This window comes from Monomorium pharaonis, unplaced genomic scaffold, assembly GCF_013373865.1.
Source record: "Monomorium pharaonis isolate MP-MQ-018 unplaced genomic scaffold, ASM1337386v2 scaffold_80, whole genome shotgun sequence".
NCBI classification, from domain to species: Eukaryota; Metazoa; Arthropoda; class Insecta; order Hymenoptera; family Formicidae; genus Monomorium; species Monomorium pharaonis.
Window position 1 is genome coordinate 1 of NW_023416059.1, and position 25,000 is coordinate 25,000.

The 25,000-nt window shown below is 46.7% G+C and overlaps 1 protein-coding gene across 2 annotated transcripts; it reads right to left on the reverse strand.

The window, feature by feature from the left end:
* Nucleotides 1–960: 960 nt before the first annotated feature.
* On the reverse strand, nt 961–24,810 carry LOC105829457. 2 transcript variants are annotated; one of them, XM_036295271.1, is made up of 6 exons: nt 23,691–24,810; nt 19,109–19,373; nt 13,397–13,558; nt 11,296–11,833; nt 7,355–10,054; nt 961–2,072 (listed from the first exon to the last, which is right to left on the reverse strand). In XM_036295271.1, the coding sequence occupies exons 2-6, from the start codon at nt 19,356–19,358 to the stop codon at nt 1,466–1,468; spliced, it is 4,257 nt and encodes a 1,418-aa protein (XP_036151164.1). In that variant the 5' UTR covers nt 19,359–19,373; nt 23,691–24,810; the 3' UTR covers nt 961–1,465. The 2 variants fall into 2 exon arrangements, with proteins under 2 accessions (XP_036151164.1, XP_012523763.2); XM_012668309.2 differs by having other exon boundaries at nt 961–2,075.
* Between the last annotated feature and the right edge of the window lie 190 nt (nt 24,811–25,000).

Below are 25,000 nucleotides of genomic sequence, written 5' to 3' on the forward strand. Positions count from 1 at the left end.
GAGCTAAGGTTTCCCTCGCGGTAAATAAGGATTCCAGGGAAATTAGAGAACGCCGTGACGACCGAAGGGACAACTTTATGGTGTTTCCGCGATGCAATCGTTCCCCCGGAGAAGGGAGAGGGAGCTCCACGTGAAACTACGCCAATGCGGAAGAAAGACTCTGCGACACTCATCGTCGCACCTTGTCGCGGAAGGAGCCTCTATCGATCCTCGGTCTACGGTATACCTAGACGACGAGCCGTGAGAGGAAGCAAAATCAAAAGTACGTCGGGATGCGAGATTCGCTCGATTAAAAAAAAAAAAAAGGAGCTCATCCGACGAGACCTAATTCAGCCAGTCCATACGGGACACCCTCGCGACTGGCGGTGTGTTCTATCGACGATGGAGATCAGAGTTGCGACTTGCAGAATCGCGATTAGAGTGATTTACCTGCGAAGGCACTCACTCGAATTGGCTGTCTTCAAATGTAAATGAGAGCCACAAACGAAACGCATTCAAAGTCAGATCAAAGCAATTGCACTTGACTTGTGTTTGTTAGTCAATTCGAATCGCTCAAAGATTAACATCTTTTCTTTTCCAATTAAAAGAAAGTCACGGTATCTGATTTGACTTTTCCCCGAGGGAAGAGATCTTCTAATTTAATTCTCCGAAAGAGTCGAGGTTTATCACGCCACGTGTGGACGTAGGGCACGCGCGTATTATCGGTATATTCTTACATCGCGGAAGAGAATTTACATCAGATAAGTCGATTAGGCTACTGAGTGACGATGATAATCCGCATGCGACACGACGTTAATTAAACGAATGCTAATTTCTGACACGACGACAGCGCGAAGAGGACGTTGGAGCTTGGCTTAATTAACGTATCGATCAAAACCGTGTTAATTAACGGCAAATAGTCTAGGTCTGCATCGGAACATTCCCAATTAAACTTCGTGCGGTATATGCGGAGTAAAATTCTTTTCGATCAATTTCGCCGAAACTCTAAAACAGTCCTTCGACATCTCCATGAAGGTTAAGCTCATTAATTTACTGTCTCAGTCATCGTCGATCGCCGTCAGGTCGAGGAAGAACGGTTCGACAATCACTTGCGATTTCGCAACACCTAGCTGCCAGCACCGTTGAGACGCGACGGAACTTTTAGCAAATTATGAATACTTGTATACACGCTGGAGCGCGTCCCCTTTCCCAATATCACGCACGACCGATTTCGCAACGCAAGCATGACTCGATTTATCACGGAACAGAGGGTTCCCGCTCGTCAGGGTCTAGTATAGATGCATTCCATCCAACTTCCCAGCCTCTCGCACCCGATCGATCTCGCGAACCCCATGTCTACCACCGAGGTCGACCTGGAATTGTCGCGATTTCACGCGCGCGGTTCACGTCGTTGATTTACCCCCGGTGATGTTATACCGATGATATCCAGATAAACTATACGCGACGAAGACTGCCTACGGTGAACCTACGGGGGAAACCTGACCGAACTCACCTTGACGAAATGCAGGTTCTCCTTGTCGAGGAGGAACTCCATGGACTTGTGGGGCCGCTGGTGGATGGCGGACGTTGCGGCAGACGCGACGTCGTCGCGGGGGCTCCTGTGCGTAGCGCCGACGGGCGACTGGGGTACGTGGAGGGCGTGCTCGGGCCGCGGCCGCGGCGCCGCCGCCGAGGTGTGGTTGAGGTCGAGCAGGCTGCGGGTCTTCTTACCACCGGCGCCGGCGGCGGCAGCGGCGGCGGCGGCGGCGGCGGCGGCGGCGGCAGCGGTGGTGGCGGTAGTTGCGGCGGTCGGACTACCAGCGGTACCGTACGTCGTGCCGTTGTAGCTGCTCGTGCTGTTGATCACCGCCTCGTCGAGGTCGGTCTCCAGTAGGCCGACCGGGCGCTCCTGGGCGGCCTGCATCGCGCGGGCCTTCGCCATCTCGATCGCCGCCGGGTTACCAAGGTCCGTGGCGGCGCGTCGGCGCGACGCCGACGTCGACGCCGACGCCCGAGTCGTCGTCCCCAGAGCGGCGACGCGCGGCGGCTGCGGCGGCAGGGGCGGTTTGCTGGACACTGGTGCCCTCCCGTTGCTGCTGCAACAACGAACACAAACGGGAATTACACTCTCCAGGATAGATCGACTTGACTCGGCGGTTAAGGAGTTGCCGAGGATAATGCGCGGGCGATTTGATCTGATACCTCAACTGCCACGACCAGGACATCGCGGGTTAGAAGCTGAGCGACGAGCGGAAGGACGGAAGAGCTTGGTGAACCAAACCCGACTGGTCTTGAACAGCGCTTCGCGCGTTACACCGGCGGGTCGCGCAAGATAATTGGATATCGGCGGATTGCATCGGGAGTTTTAAAAGCGACTCCGAAGCCGTGCACTTCGATAGGGAAGCCCGCGGATTAACGTTACGCGTTGCGATTTTACGAGTTAATTAATTAATTAACTCCTAGTGGAAATCTGTAACTTTCAGCTGAACAACGCATTTCACCTGAATTTCTTAAATTCCTTATGCAACAAAAAAATGAAAATCCCTTTATTTAAGACACTTTTTTTTATTGCAGCTCATAAAGGATAATTGCTTCGTTAAACCGACATATTATCCGACTGTGTTGGAAGCAAGTCACGAGAGACACGAGGCTGGTAATAGCGTCGTAGTTTTGATCCCTTCACGTCTACGTTGTGAATCGAATTGGCGGTACCGAACGAAGCGTTGACGGTTTTTGTTCCGCATGCGACGCCATTGTGACGTGGTAATTGGAAATTGACGTTCAAACGTATTTTACGCTGTCGCAACGTTATCGGTTTTCGATAGCGGACAGTTGACGGCTGAGCGATGCGCTCTCTTTCCTTTTTTTTTTTTGTCACCCCCTTGACCGAATTCGAGAGTATTAACCCCTTGCCTTCGACTAGTATCCCGTTATTTAATCCAATTTCCGCTGACAAAGAGAGCTGGTATGTCATAATTATCTGGTTCAAGGATTGCGAAAAATTGATACATAGAAAGCTAATCGCAATAAATTTGCCAAACCAATAGATATCATCTATTTACTGCTAAATTTACTGCTGAAATGTCAATGAAAGACTGCACGTCACGTGGCGTAGACTAACGACCACTCTATTTAATCGCGATTTAAAGATCGCCGCGATTACGATGACTTACACGAGATAAATTACACCGACTTTCGCTTTTCCTCCACATCGCGATCCGCCCCGGATTCGCGAGGGACAGTGGTTGCTTTATTAGGCTTTCCAGACGCGGACACGCGGCATATCGATAAAGACACGACTATATATCCCAGCGAAGGGGAGGACAGTCATTAATGAGACACTTTCTAACCGCCACGAGCTTCCTAGATAAGAAGCTGGATACAGGGGGCTACTATTCCGAGAGCCTCCTCCGGTTGAGACCTCGTTACATTACGGACGCGTACGAAGCCGCAAATCTGTTGCCGGGCCGTCAGGGAGCCCCGTAATCTATTGCAGCCGATGATCTTTGACCGCGGGATTGCGCGATTATAGAGTAGTCGGCGGCCAAGTTCGTTTTAGCATGTTCGTTCGGAAGGATGATTCGATTACGATGCTTGATTATCGAGTTGTTGCGAGCTAATTTCTCTCAGGCACGTTGCAAAGTGTCTACGTGTACGGTGCGCACGCACAAAATACTCTTCCCGTCCAAAGTATACGATAAGTTAATAGCACTCGGGGAAGTTAATCGTAACCGTCGATAGTAACAATAAGAATTATAAGTGTTAAAAGGCCGAAGCGACTCGCGCGAGTACAATTGCGAGAGGCGGAAGCCTCGTTCGCACGTGATCCAGCGACGCGTTGCGTTTCGCTGCGACGCGGTAAGCCGGTTTTATTATCGCCGCATTGCGTGAGATCATGTTTATAAGCGCGGCCGACGGGACGGCGTATCATCGGTTAAAATTAGTACACGACGATCGTAAAAAAAAAAAGAGAAAAAAAAAGGGACGACGGATTTCGGTCCCTCGAGCTGAGTACACCGGGTATGGCGATGTATTTCTCCGATTTTGGCAGATGTCGACGCCCGGCCTGACATCGACGCGAGGTAATAGGATGGGCGTCATTAACGTTGCACGTGCACGAGCAGCGGGCGGTGACGCTCGGATATGAAAATTACATACAGGACGTCGCGCATTTTATCGACATTAATTAGCGCCGGGGAAGAGATTTAGTATCAAGATACATTTCGCAAATTGCCGGGTTCGGCGGATTTAATCTGCTTGAGACTTGCGGCCTTGCGATACGACGTAATAAACTCGGCCGTCTCTCCCGGCGCAGCTGGAAACCGCGCTGGAAATTGAGCGCGGGAGCGGGCTTAATTGCGCCGTCGCGTCGTTAAAGAGCCGGCTAAATGGTGGCGTTTGTTGCGTTTTCGAGGCGGCGGCGGCGGAATCAAGGGGGAGGGCAAAAATAGCCGGACACGCCTTGAGAAGAAGAAGAAAAGATGAGGAAAGAACGAAGATAAGAGACGGGACTGGAGAACACTGCTGGTCCTTTTGCGCGACGACGAAAGAGGAAGGAGGGAGCAAAAAGTTCCCTCAGGGAAGACAGAAACCTCACGATTAGAGTCCCCCCCACCCCCGCCTCCCTTCTCGCGAATGTGACGTTGAACGCCCGTCTCGAACGCGACTTCCGGACTCTCTCGAACCGGAATGGAATAAGATTAATACAAGACGACTCTCTGACCGGCACCTACACCTACACACGTGCGCAAGGTGTATATTTAACTGTGGCATGCGACGGGAGCGAGCCAGTGTCTCGAGTTTGCGTCGCACCGAGCCGAGGGATAACGAAATATTTCAAAAACTTCCACCTTCAAAAATCCGAAAGATTCAAAAATCGTAGACCAAATTAGGTAACTCCAATTTTTTTAATAAGATTGTTCGAAGTAGCAGTGAGAAAAAAACAACGACGAAGAAGTAAGAATTGAATTATGCGACACGCGAAATATTAGGTACCTATAGAAAACGAGTGCGCCGATTACATAAATCGCCATTGTTACCGAGTCGCCGGATGCTGGGCGAATTACGCTTTTCTGGGGCCGAAACGTCGCGCGATATTTTGCATATTCCACTTGCACAACTAACTCCAATTATATACCGCATCCTCGCCTCGGGAATTTCAACTCTCGCGGACTCCAGCTACGCTTACGAAAGCTCGAATGGCGGCCGGCTTCCTAAATTACATCCCGCAGCTTGCGGCGCGATGATTCATCGTCCCTAAACGCGAGCGAAAACGGGCGTGGGATATCGGCCGCGTTTCTGTTTAACATCTCGTCAAACAAACCGAGGAACGTACCCAAAAATCCCCGGCGCGCAGTAAATCCCTCGCCGAAGCATATCGCAAGAGCGAGGAAATAAAATCCGTTGTGCAAGCTCATGAAAAACAGATGTCATAAATCGAAATTGTACAATCTCCATATAAATTATTAATAGACTAATATAACACTGCCGACTTGCAGCACCTCAAGCACCTTGATCATTGACAAGATGAAAAGGGGTTACAAATTGAAGAGTTTAACTTATGACTTTATCAATATTCATCAATTATTTTATTTATGAGAGTCGCTGACAAAGAAATGGACATGAAAGGAATTCACAATTGAATTATCATTACTTAAACAGATAAATCATATATTTGGAGAAACATTCTGTACAATGTTCTGATAAAACGTAAACGCTTGTATTTTGCCTGTGAATCGAAAATTAATGTAACATGTCGACAAAAAGACAACGAAGCTATTTTGCGCGGCAAAAAAAAGAGGCAGAAGCCGTTCTCTTCTTTCTTCTCGATGAAACATTTTCGGTGCAGCACGAATCGAAACGAAAGACGCCGCTTCAGCGAAATCTAATGCGATAAAGCAAATGTTTGTTAAAGACGAAGGGGTGGGGGGAGATCAGATACGTAGTTCTCAGAAGAGCGATGTTGATGGACGGCGAACATCGAGAAGGCCAATAAAAATACTCGCGGTTGCATCGGGGAGAAGAAATTACGGATGATCTTTATCGATCGAAATTTATACGCTTACCACCCACAAAGATCGCTTAATCGCTTGTAAATTAATTAAACTAATTTACTTTTCGATTTCCTTTGTTTTCTATATTAAAAAAATACAATCAACTCAAATTGAATGAAATTTGAGGGAGATGCATCGAAAGCGAGAACCCGAAGGCAAGAAATATGAAATAAAAAACTGCCGGGAGACGGGAATGAAGGGTCGTGTTATAAAATGCAATTGGGTCGCATTACGCGAGAATGACGTGGCGAGACGCGGGGCGAGAGTGAAATTTAATTAAGAGAACCGAACTGGTTTCCGCCGCCGTCGCCGTCGCACGGAACCGGGCCAGCGCGTTGTTAGACAACAGAAACGACGCGCGGGACTCGTCGGGTATGCGTTGTCGGGTTAACAAACTTTCACGTGAAAAATAAATTACATTGATTCGTGAAGCGTAAACAGTCTCTCTGAAGTCGGATTTGGAGTGGAAATAGACGCGGACCGACCGAGCGAACGCACATAATCCGCCTCGAGGGAGGAGGAAACGAACGTGTCGATTGCGACAGGCGAATCGTGGCGGTGTGGGACGAGATGAAAGTGGAATTAAACAAAACTGTGAACGAGAAGCGATTTGCTAATGCTAGCGTGGGACGGCGGTGGAAGCGACGGGATCAAATGAAATTATACGCCGACGGTATGTAGAAGAAATTATGAACGCCTAGTGTATTAAAGTGATTCTCTCGTCGACAAATAAATAAGTTGAGTTGCAAAAATGTGGCAAAAAGAAAAGATAGTACACGACGGTATCAACTGGCGATAGCTTAGAGATAGTAAATCGCGATCGATAGCGAAACATGTGATTTACTTTGATGATTTACTTACACGTGATGAACTTTTCAATATAAATACTGACTTCGGTTCGAGACCGACGCGCATTAGGAACACTTTAATTATATGGATCATAATATATGCATTACATAATATATGCATAACGATCGTTTGTGTTGCATAAAAACGCTGATAAAAGATTGAAAAACATCGATAGCATGCAAGTCGCTCGAGATTCTTCCATATTTATGTATTGCGCAATCAGCAACTTGTTGCTCTCGAGTATCCTAGTTCGAGAGACACGACAGTCTCGAATTAATGTTATTCTACGCCAAAGAACACTTATTTCGTTTAAAAAACAGAATGAGCGGCACTTTAACAAGCTTTCAATTATTTAGAAATTACATTAATTATTCTTAGCGACATTTCTTTTCGATATGTGACATAATGCTATAAAATCAATGAACGCCTAACGGGACGCATCCGCAAGTACGCGTTTGATCGGTTTGATTTACCTGATAGCAGAGACGCTTCTCTGAATGTCCACATTGTTCCTCCTGGCAGCCTCCTCGAGAGTAACGACCTCCTGCTGGCGTCTCCTCTCCTCCTCGGGCGGGTGCAACGGTATGATGATGTAGTCCGGCTCCTTCTTCTTGGCGGTGGCCGGCTGTTGCTCCTCCTGCGCTGCTCTCGTCGTCGGCTCGGCGGTTTTTTTATGCGCCTCCGAGCGCGGTACTTTCGTCCTACCGCTGAACCTCAGCCTGGAGAACCTCTGGAGAAAGCCGCCCAGACCGCCCTTCTTCCTTTCGTCGCCCTTCATGGCAGCGGCGGAGGACGAGGAGGAGGCGGACGGTAAGGAGGGTGATGAAACCGCGTAGGTCTTCGCCACGGGCTTCGCGGGGACAACAAACGACCGTTTCGCGTTCGCGACGCTCGCGTCCTCCAGCTTGTTGATACTCGGCGCGCGTTGTTGTTGCTCGTCGTCGCCCTGACGTTTGTCGCGATCACCACCGCGATGATTCGTATCAACTGCCGCCACGGCCACCGCGGGCTTCCCACTACTACCACGTTCACCGAGTGAACCCGCAACGCCGGGTGGGGACTCGGAGCCAACACCGCGGACACTGTGTCCCTCCTCCTCTACCTCCTTCTTCTTTTCCACCGTCCCCGTCCCGTCCCCCTTCTCCTCCTCCTTCTCTTCGTTCTTCGTCGCCGGTTGTTTCTCGATCACGACCCTCCACAGACGTTCGCCGGCGCCTCGATCGTTCGAGCCGGGACCATGATGGTCCTCGTGATCCCGTGGATTCGACGACTCCGCGGTCTCCAAGTTCGTTTCTCGCTCTTGAATCCCGTTCTCGTCCCCCTGAGGACTCTGCCGGGGAATCTGCGCCGCCCGCTCCGGATAAAATTCGCCGATGAAGCTCCCCTTTACGTCTCCGGTCTCCCCCTCGTTTCGCTTACCGAGTGATTCTTCGTCGATATGGGACGACACCGTCGAGGAATTTTCAAGGACACTTTTCAAATCGTGGTCTGGCTTTTCCGATTCAATCTTCTCGCGCAAAACGACCCTACTCTCCAAGCAGGATGCTCCTATGGGTTTAGTTTCCAAGCAGGGATAATCTACCTCGTCGTCTAGCAGCCGGGGGCTCAGGGCCCTAACATCGCCACAGGGCGAAAATGGATCCGAGTTTTTTTTTATCTGACCGAAGAACGTGTCGTTCTGCGGCTCCCTCGGTTTAAAGTCGATAGCCTCGCCGGTGTTAGAGCGCATCGCGCTGGCGACGTTCAGCCTGGAGGAGCGCCCGGATGTGGTCGGTTCCTCGAGTTCGTCGCACGCGTCCATTCGCTGGAACGCCGATTTTGAGCTCTGCAACGCCTTGATGTAGTCGCATTGCTGCGCCAGCTCGTAACTGGGACTGTTCAACATCCGCCGGCTCTTCCCAGGGGAGCTGGCCCCATCGCGATCTTCATCCTTGAACTTCCTCTGAAAGTTCCTCTCGTCCACCTCGAGCTGCTGCGCCAGCTCGTAACTGGCGTTGTTCTTCACCTTCCGGCTCTTCACTCGGCCAGACGGTGTTCGTTGGATCGTTTCCATCGCCAAAATGGCGGCGTTCGTCACTCCGGAGGCGACCGCCTCCTCCACCTCGCGTTTAAACTGTTTGATAGCCTCGTCGAGATCGTTCTCCGTCACCATCACCATGTCCAGAATGCAATTGGAGCGATCTTGAGTCTTTACCGTCGACTTCGTTTGCTTGCTGCGCGTCTGCTGCTCGCCCGGGTGTTCGACCTTCGTTCGTTCTTCGTTTTTCTTCTCGCGTTCCTCCATGTCGCCGTCCATGAGCGCGCTCTGGGCCGACTGTGTCCTGACCGAGCTGGTTAGCACGAGCTTCGTTTCCGCTTGCTGCGCTTCATCGTTTTCCTTTAGGCTCGCATCCTCCCGTGAGTCTTCCGCGACCAGGGTCTCGTCGCCGGACCCGGAATCCGCCATTTCGCGACCGTTCATCTCGCCGTCGCACGTAGCGACGACGCCGCAGAGATTCAAGTCCACCGGCACGCTGGCCACTCGCGTGTAATTCTCGAAGAGAGAGGACGTCGACACGTAGGAGGTCGTCCTCGAGGTGCGAAGACGGGACGGCGAGCTGCAGCTCAGATCGTTGCGTGCTAACTCCTCGCCACCGTCGAGCAGACTGGGCGCGCTTTGCGACTTGTCCGTGAATCTAAAATTAAAGCGCTCCTCGTCGCTCCACCCTTGGTGTTGCTGTTGGCGGCAGCGGCGACGACGGTGGTGGTGGTGATGGTGATCGTGCTGATCGTACTGCTGCTGCTGGTACTGCTGCTGTTGCATCTGCAGCTGCTGCTGTTGCTGTTGCTGCTGTTGCGGATACTGATGATGATGATGGTGGTGGTGGTGATGATGGTGCTCCACGCCGCCGCCGGCTATATTTAACCTAGCCGTCTTCTGCCCGGACTTGAGCTCCAAAAGTGCGTCTCTCTTCGTCTCCACGCCGATCTCCCGCAGGTCGATCGTGTTCCGATAGTCCAAGGACGTCGCGTACTTGCCGGACTCGCCGTACAGTAGCCGATCATCGAAACCGGTCGTCAACCGGGAATCCGTGTTCGTTCGGCTTCGTTCGTACTCCTCGAAATCGTACTCGTCATCCTCTTCGTCGTCATCGTCGTCGTCTTCATATTCCTCGTCCTCGTGCCAGAAGTCTCTGTATCGTGACGGATATGGTCGAAATATTGGAAATCTATATCTTACTTCTTTCATTTTTTTTTTCTATTTATTCGGTACATATGACAAAACATTAAAAATATTGGTGGCGAAATTTAATATAACCATTGAGCGTTTACATATTATGAACATTTTATGTTTGTAATATTCGATTCCTGTAGAGCTGCACTCCTTAAGGAATGCGTGTGCAAAACACTTGAGAACCAAACGGCGGCGGTCTGGCGATTCGGTAATGCGCTTGTGTTTCAAACGTTTATAATATCGGCAGTAAAGTCAAGGTGGTCTTCTTCAGGGTCGCGATTGCATTTAACTTGGCCGTAAAACGATCGTCACGCGAGAGGGGAATTCGGCATACGAGTGCCAAGAAAACCAAGAAACGCTCGACACCCGGCGCGAACGGGTGTTGAACGTACAAACTCGCATACATCGTTTAACCCTTTCATTCTCAGACCGAAGAGCAGAAATTTTTGTCTTTTATATTTAATGATTATTATAATTACGTTTTTTTATAATATTATTTAACATATAAAAAATTAATTATATTAATAAATGATCATTTTCAACAATTAATAATTCATTGAGAAAATCGTATTAATCATATTAGTTGCAAATTAACTTTAATTATCTTGTTTAAGAGTTTAAATGCATTCCACGACAGATTAAACGAAAAAATTGGTATAAATATAATAAAAATGGTATGGAAAGAATTTTGCTGATAAAGGGACGTGGATAAAATGTTTATCTCACGGTAATGTCCGCGACATACATAGAAATACACTTACCGCAGCCAATCCTCGCAAACTAATCCGAGAAACAATGCGTGATTACAATAGTCGGGTATTTCTATTCTAACGTCGCGTGTTAAAAATAGGCGGGCGTGTTAAACGACGTGTGCACGTATGCCAAGAATAACAAACAAAAAGTCTTCGGTAATGTCTGTCGGAATTGCAGCGCGGGTGGACTAAACTGCGTTACGTTTACACGCAAATTGCTCGAGAATAATGTAAAATAAATCAAAATTAAAAAAAAAACATGTACTGTTTTATTACCAATTATATCGTTGAAATTATATCGTGAAAATAAATATTTTTACAATAAACCGTAATGTATCTTTAAGATCTAAATAGAACTTTTTTCACAACGCATTATTTATCCATTAGCCATCGTCTTCTAATGCGAAAAAGTCGATGAGTTTAATACAAAAACCATGATGTAACCTACCTCGGACGTTGGTTATTTTTCCTAATATTTGACAGATCAGCACCTCTCTTTAGGTACAAAGACGCGAAACCATTCGAAACCATGGACGCTTGGCCGAAGCCCTCGTCCTTCTGGCACGTGTCCAAACTTTCGAAGCTGCGATATGGCCTGATCCTCGGGAAATGATCCGCCAACGTTCTGGCGAAACCATTCGGTAGCAGCCTATCGTAGTCCTGCTCCAAGCTGTCCGGCGAGTCATTCTCCGGATGGGAGGTATTCGACCGGTTCGAATACTCCAGGGAGTCAAAGCTGTAGCTGGAGGGTGACAGGGTAGCGCAGGTCCTCTCCAACGACTCGAATTGCAGCAGCGAGCTCGATCTGGAGGAGGCGGTGGACCTGGAGGACCTTGGCGACGCCGGATACTCGTCGTAGGACGCCACTTGCTGCTGCTGCTGATGATGATGGTGATGGTGATGATGATCGACACCGTGGTCGCGACGGCGTCGCTTCTTCGGCACCACCGAGTTGCACTCGCTACCGCTGCCGTCCAGTCGTTCGTCTTCCGAGAATCAACAAGGCGACGCGATGAAGATAGCAACGGCGCTCGCGATAACGCGGCGGCAGGCACGCGAGGAGAACTCGAGAGAGTAAAAGCGAGACGAGCGTGTGCGGAGCGCATGGCCTAAACCTACTTTACTCGGAATCCAGATCTCGCATGTTACTTTTAATTCCGCGAATCTCTCGTTAGGACAGACGGAGATGGAATTCGATACTTGACGACCCACTTTGTAAAATCCGAGTCGCGGAAGTGATCCAATCTAATGATCCCGCCACTGTCGCCCCCGTACACACGCACACGTCCGTCAGGAAGCCACGGTTCATTCAACCGGAAGCAGCGCTTACGGCTTACATCACGCGCCGTGGTCACCATCGGCTGTCGTAATCGTCGCGTGCGACGCGTGATCGAACCGATTGTCGATCAGGTGTGATATACGTTTCTGGTAAGGGCACTTAAGCAAACAATCTCAACGCCGAAGCGTCGAGTATTCGTTCAAGTTTGACCTTTAGAACTCCTCGATTAAGGAATATATAAGTTAGATATATGCTGTATACATATTACTTCAATCGAGCACGATACACGTTCGTACTCGGCAAACAGCACGCTGGAAGAAATATTGCATCGGCAGCGAAAGGTCGCGCGCGTGCTGGGAAATAATTCCGCCGGTTATATTTGTCATTTCATCGAATTCCAACGGTCTACATCTCAAGACGAGCACAGGGAGAACAAAACGAAAAGATTGGCAGAACTTTGTTCGTTAAGTGTTTTGAAATCGTCGAGGTCTATTCGGAGTTCGCTCGTCTCGCTTTTTTTGCGTTCAATTTCAAGCGCTTATTGCAAACATTTTGTATTTTTAAACGCGAAACCTCTGTTATAGCGAGAGAAAATACCGCGCCCCTACGCACCGCAACCACGCAGCCGCGTGTTGCAACGGCTGCGCGCTCGAAGGCGCAATCGAGAGCACATGGCCGCACGTGGACGGCGAACGCTATTGACTTGTAATATCTATGAGTCTCCTATTTCAATTGGATTTAAATTACATTCAAAATAGCTCAAAGTTAAAAAAATCTTAAAGTCGGTTTCACATAGCGAGAGAATAATTACACGATTTTTCATCGTAAATTTATAACATTGTTAAATTCAAAATATATTACTTCGTGCTATTCAGATTTTTCGAAAAAAAGTCGTAAAGCTTAAATTACACGGTTTTGCTGAAATTTAGTTAAATACCGATTAGGAAATAATTTTGTTAAACTATCAAAGTTATAATTTCAGACGTGTATCTAGCTAAACTTTTTGACGCTCTAGCCGACCTCTGGATGGCGTAAACGTGACGAATAATCGCGTGTTCGGTGCAATTCTCGGTTCCTTAATGAGTCGGAAGATTAGGCTGCCGGGAGGAAAGAGAAAGTAGAACGGCGGCGGCGCGCGAACAATGCCTAACTCCCGCGATCTTCGCCCCGGGCGAAGAACGGGATTTCACAAGATCGTCCTCGGCGATGCAGCACCTCTCTGCCGTGTAATAGCGATCGCGGGTGTTCGCAACGTGTGCCGAATTCTCACCTGCCGATCTCTGTTTCGTCTTGATATGGATCACGCTCTCGGTCTCCGAATCGGACCCAAGCCAATACGTGGTCCCGCTACGATCGGAGTCGCTCTGGAGATCATCGGACGTCTCCTCCAGAATCGTTTCCAGAAAATCGATTTGCTGCACCAGCACCGTATCTGCAAAATACAACAAATCCCCGTTGTGGTTAGTTTAAGTATTATAACTTACAAATTGAAAATTCAATTTAAAAAAGTTTGAAGGGTTAGTGTAAAAAAAGGTTGATTAGTTTCTATTCGTCTAAGCGAAATTTATCGTGGTATTGATCGATGCACAATATAATTTCTCTCTGCTTAATTAAAATTAATTATAAAAAGTCTTTTTCATTCTTGTTAAGTATTTTTTTTATTTCGCACGCATTTCCCATCAATTGGATCGCGTGAATTCTAGGTTTGAGTTCTCGGTTTCGCGCGTTACCTGCATTTTCTGCGCGCAAGTCGTTATTTTCATGTCGATCAAGGTTCAACGAAGCGTAAAAACGTAAACTCGTTATTTATGCCTCGTCATTTCGTCGACGAAAGTGTGGCAGCTGCTTCCCCGCGCAAAGAAGCGCGCAAGCGAAACTCTTAACGAGAGGTCGTGACTCATTCGTTATCGAGTGCAACCATTACGTTGGAAGATAACGTAACTGGAAGGTCGTCCACCTCTCGCGAGCTTTCGCCGTCGATCAAAGTCGGTCCCCGAAGACATTTCGGGGTACAACGCGATTTCTGAGAATTCTCGTTGTTTCTTCCAGCACGCGAGGTCTTTCTTTCAATGAATCAATAGAAACATTCACGATGAACGGTTACTGACCTGACGTGATAAAATTAACGAAATGACGTTAAAAAATATTAATATCTTCTGAAATCGAGATATTAATTAACGGAATATTCGACGGACAAACAAATCAAAAAACAATTTAAATTATTTTAGCTCCCGAGTGAAAACGCGTTTCGTCTAACGACGGCAAAATAGAAAATGGCGAGGGGCGACAGGTTAACCGTCGTTAATTGGCCACGCTCGACGAAAAGTGCGACGCACGCACGTACGACACGAACGTAGGAAAACGTGAAGTATCTGTACGTTCCTGCCTCCTTCGTCAGCGCGCGATGAATGATGGCGTGAACAGTTAGACGTTGCTGGGAACGGGACACCGCATAGTTGCACGGCGCAACGGCGCGAATGCATAGAGAATACATTCGGCGCGAATATACCCCGGAGCAGCGATCGCTCGCCCGCTCGCTCGGCTCTCTCGTGGAAAAGTCAAACGCTATCTCACCCTTTCATCTTACTAAAATATAGTTGCGCAACGTTACGCGTACGCGGTTGTCGTAACATTTGCGTCGCTTCCTTCGCGCGCGCTCGCATCACGCGATTCCGTAATTAGAGGCGAGAGAGAAGAAAACGTGTCTCGCGAATTTAGATATATGTTTCCGCTCCGTTTCCCCGCGAGATACGCGATCGGGCGCACGCGAGACCGCGTGCGAGAGACAAGGCGAATAATAGTCGAATAGACCAGGGCCGAGGTCGAGGCTCTCTCGCCTTGCGAGAGAGAGAGAGAGAGAGATTGCGTTGTAATTTTCCACAAGTGGGCTCCACGATAACGCCTATCGAAATAAACTCGGCACATCTGCATGCCTGAATGCGATCCGGCGCAGGAAGCAGCGTGAGAAACAATGAATGGCGAAGAATGGAGGAGGAGCGGATCGAAGGAGCGTATATACTCGCGGAGCGAGAGAATTCCCTCGAGATTATCTGTCTTGTTTGTCGCGCGGACGAGAGCACGTCTTCTTTTTATATCTATCACTTTATTACGTTTAATTGTGCCACAATTGTGTTACGTATATAAGTCTCGCACGCGCGCAGTCGTGATGAAAAGTATTAAACGATCGAGAGGTGCTCGAGAGGGATCAATAGGAAGCATTAATCATCGCGCTTGGTCACATGCAACTCGGAAATAGAATGCGCTCTGAATCATGGAATCAGTCGATTAATCCGCATAATTTAAAAGCCGGTTTGTTCGGACGATGCAACGAGATGACTGCGTGGCACCTCTCGATTTCCGACACACCTTGGATCGTCGGGACAAACACGCTCGATGAGATTACATGCACATGAGAAATTTGGACTGTTAATTAAGACTGTTAATTGGACTAATTTTGACGAAATTGTTGATTAATTTAGAAAATAAAATTAAGGACGTTTTGGCTCTTTAACACCAGCTAAGAATTATGGAAATTTAAAAACTGCAGACTCCCTTAGGTTTATTCTTTTTCCCCAAATCAACTAAAGAGTTTGATTTATTCTTTGGCTCTAAACTGCCAAAAAAAAGACAACAAAAAATTTGGCTTATGCGGTGAAAATGATTTTATCTAAACGATCGAGTTTACTGCAGTTTTAGACAAATAACTTTTGAACGAATAAATAGGTCAAACCAACCTTTTGCATGAATATCCATTAAAATTTAATATACGTAAAAAGCTTGATTTAATGCTACTTTTTCATCAAATAAATATTCCAAAACTTTACATAAGAGTCAAGAATAAATAACAAAATTAAATAAACTTTTAAGCTGTAATTAGAGAATAAAATTCAAATTCCACAGAGAAAGTAGAATTCAGTAAATTTTTTGTATTACTCTAAAACGCGGCACAAATACATTATCAACTCGCTTTAAATTAGCTTTGTTAATTTTAGACAAAAGATAATATTCTCGCAAGTTTCACACTAGCTCGTCATTGCCGCGGAACATGTTTTCTTCCGACGCTAGATTACGGAATAAGATCATGCGTACCGATACGTCATTAAATGGAAGTGTTTTTAACCACGAGGCCAGACCTCGTGGCGATTGCAAGAGCGGGGTCGTCATCGTCAGGCCGCTGAAGCGCAATTTGTCTTGCACGAGTGCGGAGGCACGCACCAGTATGCAACATCATGGCGGAGCCACCTGTTGCAGTTGCCTGCCTGTTGCCGTTCTATGACTAACGGACGAGAATAAACCGCCGTGGCTTACATAAAAATAATCAGCCGGACTAGCGTCTTTAGAGGCCTTCCAGCGGTTATAGCGATGCACGAGCTCGAATGAGAAGATGGGAGGAGGAATTTCTGAATTCTTTATCTTGAACGGCATTAAGAATAAGAAAAAGTACGCGGGACAACAAAAAAAAAAAGAGAGAAATTAAATTGCGTTAAAATTGAAGATACAATGCACATTCTACGTAACGGAGCGTTCATCTTATCATTACTAATGATATTTAATGATGGTTTACATTAATTTTGAGTAAATATTTTACTTTCTTAGAGATGTGCAAGACTTTCTTTATTTCAAACCGGTCGGTCTTTCGGAGCGAATGATAAGCTAACCAGAGCGGATAACTTCTTTCGCGCGGTTATACTCGACCGATCCTCCTTTTGCTCACTCTCCATTTCTTATTTCGTGTGGTCTGTTAGTCTGCTCGCTTGCTAATCGAGCCACGTAAAATCCAATTCACGTGACAAGAAAACTTGAGGCATCTTTCCCACGGCGTATCGATCAGTGTCAGTGTTATTGTTGTCCTAATTACTTTGCATCCAAATCAAACCACCGTTCAGATATCCCGAGGCCGTCCAAGATGCTCGTTGAAGGAAAATTTCTGTCGGAAATTCAGCATTAAAAATATGTACGACTGAGATAGAACGCGACAAAAAGGGAAAACGTTATTTATAACCGTGCAAAAAACAAAGAAGATTATTATCGATTACCATCAATTATTACTGACCGTTGTCGACCGCCACGATCATTTTCACGATCGCTCGCTGGCGCGCGCGCGCGCGCGCGTGTTTCCAGCGATCGGAAACCTTGATCCTAACCGGTCGACATTGGTCGCGTGCTATGGCGCAAAGAAAATTTTTGCATCGCTCTCTCGCAATGACTTCTCGGAGTCTTCTCAGAGCCGCCGCCGCCGCATCGTCTACTACGCTCTAGATATTGGCGACGAGGCCGACAACACTGCCGCGCGATTTCCAGCCGCTAGAAAACGGATCGTCTTTGCATACAGATCGTCCGTTAATGGCATGCTGCTTTCTATTTAAGCGTGGGTGAGAGGGACGCTTTGGAAAAACCGTGAGCGAGTAAAAATCGCGCGCGTCCTCGGATTTCCGTAAATCACGCCGCAATGATCGCGACTTATCGTCGATTTCAATTACGACTTAACATGTGATAATAATAAGTGTGATTGCACTGAGAAAAAAAGTTGTTGATTTGACTAAATCTTTCAAGTTGATTAAATTTCTTCAATTCAACCATTTATGTACTTCAGTCAAACGTACTTGAACCGAAGAAATTTAGTCTACACTGAAAAAAAAAAGTTGAGATATTGAGAACCAAATATTTCGTATGACGTTTTCTTCGATATTAATTTGTTATAAAAAAATTTATTTGTGAAAATAAAATATATATTTCTATGAAATGCATCTCATTTTTTTTAATTAATTGGTTTATTTCCTAGGAATAAGATATTTGAAGTAAAATATACGCTATTTCCCATAGAAAAATTTTAATTCTTTTTCTCTAATAAATGATTTATTTAAATAAGGCGAATTAAATGTTTTATTTCTAGTGTGCGTAAAAATAAATAATTTATTTTTACGCACACTGGATGTTATATCTCTTTAAATAAGATATATTTTACAGAAATATATTTTAAAAGTATATTTCACAGAATATTTCACAGAAATGTATATTTCGTTTCCACAAATAAATTTTTTTATAACAAATAACCATCGAAGAAAACGTCACACGAAATATTTGATTCTCAATACTTCGGCATTTTTCTCTCGGTATAGTTGAAGACTTTAATCAAATTAACATTTTTTTTCTCAGTATAGGCACCGAGATTCGCCGCACTTCTGTAAGACTGACATTGGCTTTTCTCTTATTTACATTTGATGATGTATTCTTTGAAGTATCGGATAACGTAATACACTTAAGACCTCTTGATGTATAATAAATTAAGATATTTGATTTATGTAATTTGCATTTATCTTACATCAATAATCAGAAATCAAGATCCTTCAGCTGTCTTCCGGTCTTGTGTATAAATATACATATATTTTTTAACGAATGTTGCTGTCGCAATCGTAAAACATTTCCTTTCCCGAGCTGCACGAACGTGATTTCGAATTGAAAGGGTTAATCGCTTAGCGTGACAAGCTGCGAACGGCGACCTAGATCACCATAATCGCGCTTGGATTTGCGTCAAAGAGTGATCTAACAGTAATTCCCGCGGGCTGTTGTTCTACGCTCTCGGACCGGAGATTCACACGTAGCAGAGAAAAAAAAAAGGGAAGAGAACCGAAAGACTCGTTCCTCTTTCGCCTTCAAGATTCCCGTAAAAGATTATTCGTGCTCGCCGAGGCAAATAATTGCAAGTTACAAATATAAATATACAAACGTAATGGACGATTAAGAAACATTAAACACAAAATAAATTACCTAAACGTATGTTAATTAATTCGGCTTATGAATCCAATACTGAAATTCCGCATACTCATAAATCCGAAACGTATGACTAAAATATCGGTTTTACGCGTTTTAAAGCGCGCTAAATATGGGAGGGTACGTTAGACGTCGAGGATGGAGAGAGAGTGCACAGGTGTAGCAAAAAAAAGGGACGGAAAGAGAGCGGGAAACGTTAACGTGTACGAACCATTAGCCCGTAGATCCTCCAAGTGCGTCGGCTGGAACTGGGAGTGATGCTGCAGCTGAAAGCCGTAGGCCGGAAGCCAGGGATTCGGTCCGTTCACCAGGTCCATGTCGGCGGCGGACTCGACGCAGTCCAGGGTCAAGGCCGCCGGGTCCTCCTCCTCCTCCTCGGTGGCGGAGATGACGGTCGCGGGAACGACGGCGACGCTCGTCGACGTCAGCGTCGCCGTCGCGCTCGAATCGTTGCCACTCATTGGTGTACAACCTCCCTGTTTTCAAATCACAAAATTAATTATCTATTTTCTTTCTCAACATTCTGTGGGATGGTTTTTTTTTTTCGATCAAACGCAGCCTCTCTCGCGTTTCTTTAGGTGCGTCACTATGATCGTCTCCCTTTTATTTTCACGTGTTTATTTTTCGACTTTTCTCTGTTTTCCATGATTGATAAAAATACGTTTAAGCGCAAACATTTTTATGTATTTTTTATGTAAGACCCCGTTTTTAAATTCGAGCCTCACTGCAGCATTTCACCGAAAAAAAGAGTTGTTGAATTAATTCGAAATCCGGGGTAGGTTCAACCAGATTTTCAATTAATTTGCAACGAGACTCTTTCTTCAGTGTTGCAATAATAAAAAAAGAAATTAGAACATTGACGTACTGGCGTCTCGATGCGTGTATCTTGCCGTGCACTTCTTGAATTCATCAATTTTTTTATTCTTGACTTAATTTACTAATATTTACTAATATTTTCTTGAAACATTAGTCACAGAACTTTGCTTGGATTCGCGCTCAGCGGCCACTTTGGTAAAATTAAATTCACAAAGTGCAGCAACACGGAACTTTTAGCACCGTCGTCCACGATCGTCACGGACGATTGTTAGCTGCTCCGACGAACTGTGAACCCCCTTTCCCGTCCCTATCTCGTATCCCCCGGCGGCGAATACAGCACCGGAAGTCGTGCTGCCTCTTTCCGTTTGGGGAAAGGGGGGAGGGAGGGAGGGACAAGTCATACCGAACGACCGACCGCGTTAGATTCGGCACGATTTCGGGCATGACCCAAACACGGGCGTTGAATTGACCTCTTCCCTTCGGCACGAGTCGCACGCCCTGGGAACGGCTCTGAAACGCAAACCCGGGACCCGATTGACTCAATCAACGGATCGAGTCTATTTTTAGATTTTTCTCGAGGAAGGTCAAGTCGTCGCCGTTCATTCATTTCGCACACTTCTCCGGGGAAATGTACGAAATTACAGATTTTCCCCCTTCGCGAAGATTCCCGGAACGATTGTGTACAACGGTGGTGGTCGGAATAACTTCTGCGCGAAATCCTCTCTCCCGTTCGAATTCCTTGGCCTCTGAACTCACGAGAGAGAGAGATTTAAGATCTCGTGCTGTTTAAGATCTCCACGCGACGTCTAAGAATGTCGAGAGACTTCTTACATTCTTGACTCTCTTCCCTGAACCCCGGGGGCCCCCTCAAACTTTCTCCGGTTCTCGGACCGTGAACGCGATGCGGAGAAGACGGCGGAGGAATTCGCGATAGAATCCGTTCGCGATTCATCGGCCGGAGAAAAGAGAGAGAGAGAGATAGATAGATAGACGGGTTCGCGGGTACTCCCCGGGCGAGTACTCGCGGGCGGGAGATGAAAGAGAGACGCGCGAGATAGGGGCACGCCTTAACGAGCGTGTGTACCCTGGGCGGGCGTTAAATATTGCCGCGAGCCGCGGATTTACATGGCACGCCGGCCGTCGGCGAAGGGGATTCCCTCCGCGCATCAGGTGGGAGGGTTACGTTTGTGTGTAATTGGATAAAGATCGGCTCGTCGCGGGGTCGTCGCCCTTTCTATACCTTCTCCGGCTTCCCTCTCCTCCTCCCCTCGCTTACTACCATTGCGCCTCGCGATTCCACGGGCGGCGGAAATTTTATTACCACCGTATTTCTTTCGGCGAGGCAGACGGCTCGAACGGCTTAAGGCGCGATGCGCGCGCGGCTCGTTCTCTCCCCCGATGATGATCTTCCCCTGATAAATCATTACGCAGGAATGCGCCCGGCTGGAAAGAGAACTCTCGAAAAGATACGCGGGAGAGAATCGAGGCTGTAAATCTGTCGCTGAGCGGGAAAAAGAAACGCGGTTAATTTAATTTGAGAAAAACTCGGTATTTTCTTGGTCCAAACGCCACTTCTGGCGAATGTCGGACGGTAATTTTCCGTCCCATAATGCACGACAAGTTTCGCAGCGATATTATCCATAAGTATCGAACGGAAAATTATTCGTGTACCATCTCGCCACATGGACGTGCCGTTTTGATACACGTGCACGTAGCTGCCAGCGATCATCGAGGAGAGCGAGGTAAACAGTGCGAAGAGATCTCCGCTTCCTCCATCCAGGCGAGAAGCGCAAGAAACGAGGAGGTGCGAGAAGGAGCGCGATCGCCGCGAGTATAGTAGTCATAGTAGTGCACCCGATCGAGATAATCGTTATCGCCGTTCGCACGGAACTCGTGCTCCGGTAACGTCCTTGGCGAATTATTTCTAAAGCGTGGAAAGTATGACGGAAACCGTCCGCACATAAGAGAGAAAACCGTCCGGAAAGCCGTTTGCGCATTTGTCGATAAAGGAGCAAAGGACGCGTGATTCATTTATATTACTAGAAGAGAGACTACGTCATTCTCCACTTATTTTTTTTTTTTCACGAATATTTCAAGCGCAATTTATCTTTTCGCACAGTTTGCCTTTCGGCGATACCTTTCTCTTTTCATTCGTTGGCGACCAAGGATCTCTTGTCTGTTGAAAATTGTCGATTTATACACGAAGGGAAAGATGTTGTTAATTTGACTAAATTTTTCAACTTGATTAAATTTCTTCACTTCAAGTATCTATGCATTTAACTTAAATACATAAAATACTTGAATCGCAATTCAATATTTATATATTTGGCTGAAATACATAAATACTTGAATTGAAGAAATTTTATCAAGTTGAAAGTCTTAGTGAAGAAACTGTAGGCCTTTTAGCTTTATTTCTTTTTTTTTTAATCACTGACATACAATTTTAGAACATCCTAATATTGACTCTAAAACCAAAGAATAATTTAATTTATAATATTTTTATGGAGCGTACAATAATCAAATTTTGTTACAATTTTAATATTAAAATTTTAATAGTACTTATTTGCAATTTATAAGAAAGTAGCATTACAAATTAAATCAAACTTTGTACGTATAAATATTAACAAAATTTTAATAAATATATAAGTTTATTTGGATTCACTTAGTCGTTTAAAAGTGTTATTTACCTAAAACTGCAGCAAAATAGGATCATTTTCGTTGCATAAACCATTGTGCAGCGAAATTTTTCATTGTTTTTTTCTATGCGACTAATTTCAGAGCCAAAATTCGGACTATTCACGATCAAAATCTTTTGTCGTTTCGATTAAAAAATAAATAAATAAATAAGAAACCTGCAGTTTGTAAATTTCGATAATTTTCAAACTGGTACTGTAGAGCTAAAGCATTCTTAAATCTTAATCATACTCCAACGTAATATTACAAGAACAATCGATTAAATTCTTGTTTTTAATAATGCATGCTTTGAAATATGATATATCTCTAATCTTTGCGGAACTGAGCTTAATCTTCTTCGCTCTAATCATCGCTCTTCGTGGCGCGTTATCGGAGCTCGGAAGATGCAGCGGAGCGTGAATATCGATCGGGTATCGATCGCTCGAAAGCGACCGCTCGGCATCGACGCGATAAACCTGCATGCACGTCGCGAAAAAAAGTCGCGAGACAGACGACTCCGCGAATTGCATTGCGTCTCTCTCTCTCTCTCTCTTTCTCTCTTTCTCTGTCGCACCTTACGCATCACCGTGTATTTACGGCACGCGTCTGGTTACAGGCGGACACTTTCACTTTACGTAACTTTATTCACGGCGACTAAGGGCGACGAACTTTGACTGACTCGCGCCGAAAACTCCGAACGCTCAGGAAAACGTCGACGTTTACGAGGCGCTCTCTCGCGCTCCTTTAAAATCCGCGAAAGTGCACGAGAGCCTCCGCCGAGTCTCTCGACGGTTCGCGAACGCGTAAATTCCACAGCGGACTTGAGAAAAACACTTGAGGCACATGAAAAAATTTCGAGGATCGTTAGCCCTGGTTAGTTCTCTCGCGCGTTCGAGGTCACAAAGTCGCCAAAAATTCGGGAATACACAGACCTGCAAAACATTCACGGGAGTCCGGAGCGACCCTGAGAGAAACAAAATACGAGATAGAGAAAGAGAGAGAGAGAGAGACATGTCATCGAGAAAGATCGCGCTGGAGAGAAAGAGACAGACGTAGATAGGACGCATAAACAGATACAATCGTACAGTACGAGAAAGAGAGAGAGAAAGAGAGAGACAGAGAGAGAGAAGATGCGCGCGAGCGAGGAAGAGATAGAGACGGAGCGAAGAAAAGAGACGGACGACGCTAAGTGCGAAGAGGACGGTACAGAGAGAAGAGGGCATGCACCGCACTCACCGGAGCTCTCTCTCTTTCTCTCTCTCTCTCTCTCTCTCTCTCTCTGCTGGAGTGCGACGGATATCTACCTGTCAGCGTGCATTCCACGATCCCACGATCCGCCGCGTGTACCGTCGACTCTCTCGCGCACACCGTTTCCGCTCGTTGAGCGTAAACGCACCAACGAGCGAACACTCCCCGCGCGCGCACTCGCGCCGCGCCGCACACTCGCGTCACCGCTGGTCGGCGTTCACCCTCGGCCGTGCGGCGGCACGCCGCACTCGCGCACTCCACTGCTCCCCTTTGTCGAGCGTCGACGTCGTCGAACCGGTGACGTGCCGGACGACACGCGAATATGGCGCGCGCATTCGCCGTCGATCGCCCTGGGCTACGGGCTTCCCGATCGCACGCGCTCACGGAGCCGGAGCGCGAGACGCGGAGAGAGAACGTTAGGCCACTTCGCGAGTGCACTCGCCGAACACCACACACCACGGGAGGATCGCTCTCGGCGTGCGCGCGCGCGCGCACGCCCGCCCTCGTGCAGGTTTCCTTTTCTTTTGCCACCTCGCTCCCTCGTCCCGTCGCCGGGTTTTTTGTTTTTGTTCCGCGACGCGAAACGACGGCGAGCAGCGCGTACGCGCGCGCACACACGATACTCCAGACAAGATCGGACCGGAACGGGACCCGAGTACCCGACTACTCGGCTTTAAGCACCGCGGGGTAAATACTACCACAAGGAAACGGCGCCACCGCTCTCTCGCCCGCGGTGCGTGGCCGCCGTGCCGGCCAATCCCTGCCCCGTGCCGGGCCACCACGTGGTAGGAGCCGCGGCCAATCGCGCGCCGCGGAGCGGCTCAATGGCGGCGCTCGTCACGCCGCCTGGCGGCTGGATCGCCGAAGGTGGCCGCATCGATCAGCCGGTCATTCGATCGCGTCTGAAAGAGATCGGAATCTCCTTTCGATTCTCGATTTTTCGATTACGGATACAGATGCTTCGATGTAGAGATATATAGCTACATGCATTCCTTCCAAACTTAAAAATATTACAGTTTGAGATAATATGCGTTTCAAGAATGTTTATACGAGATCTACAGTCGAATCGTGTTATAATAAAAAAAATTAGTTAAGAGTACATTAAGATTAAATGAAATTAAAGTAAATCAAAAGTTACTTTTGAGAAGCGTTATTTATATTAAATAAGAAAGTAATTTTTCAAAGTTAAATTACTCAAAACAAATATAATATAGAGCGCCAAATAAATTTAATATTTCATTTGTAAACTTTAAATTCATATGAAACAATTAAGATATCATTTTTCACGTGAAAATACATTTTTCTTTTTTATGTAGATTTTTAACTTAGAAAAAAGTTTGTTTTAAAACTAATCAAAGTTGAAAAT

Bases quoted from the DNA above. Each gene is read 5' to 3' on its own strand.
- LOC105829457 (XM_012668309.2), bottom strand. From the start codon at position 19,358: ATGAGTGGCAACGATTCGAGCGCGACGGCGACGCTGACGTCGACGAGC. The intron at 11,834-13,396 runs GTGAGAATTCGG...GATTCTCGGAAG, and splicing joins GACGAAACAGAGATCGGCAG to ACGAACGACTGGACGGCAGC. The intron at 2,076-7,354 runs GTAAATCAAACC...TCGTTGTTGCAG, and splicing joins AGAAGCGTCTCTGCTATCAG to CAGCAACGGGAGGGCACCAG.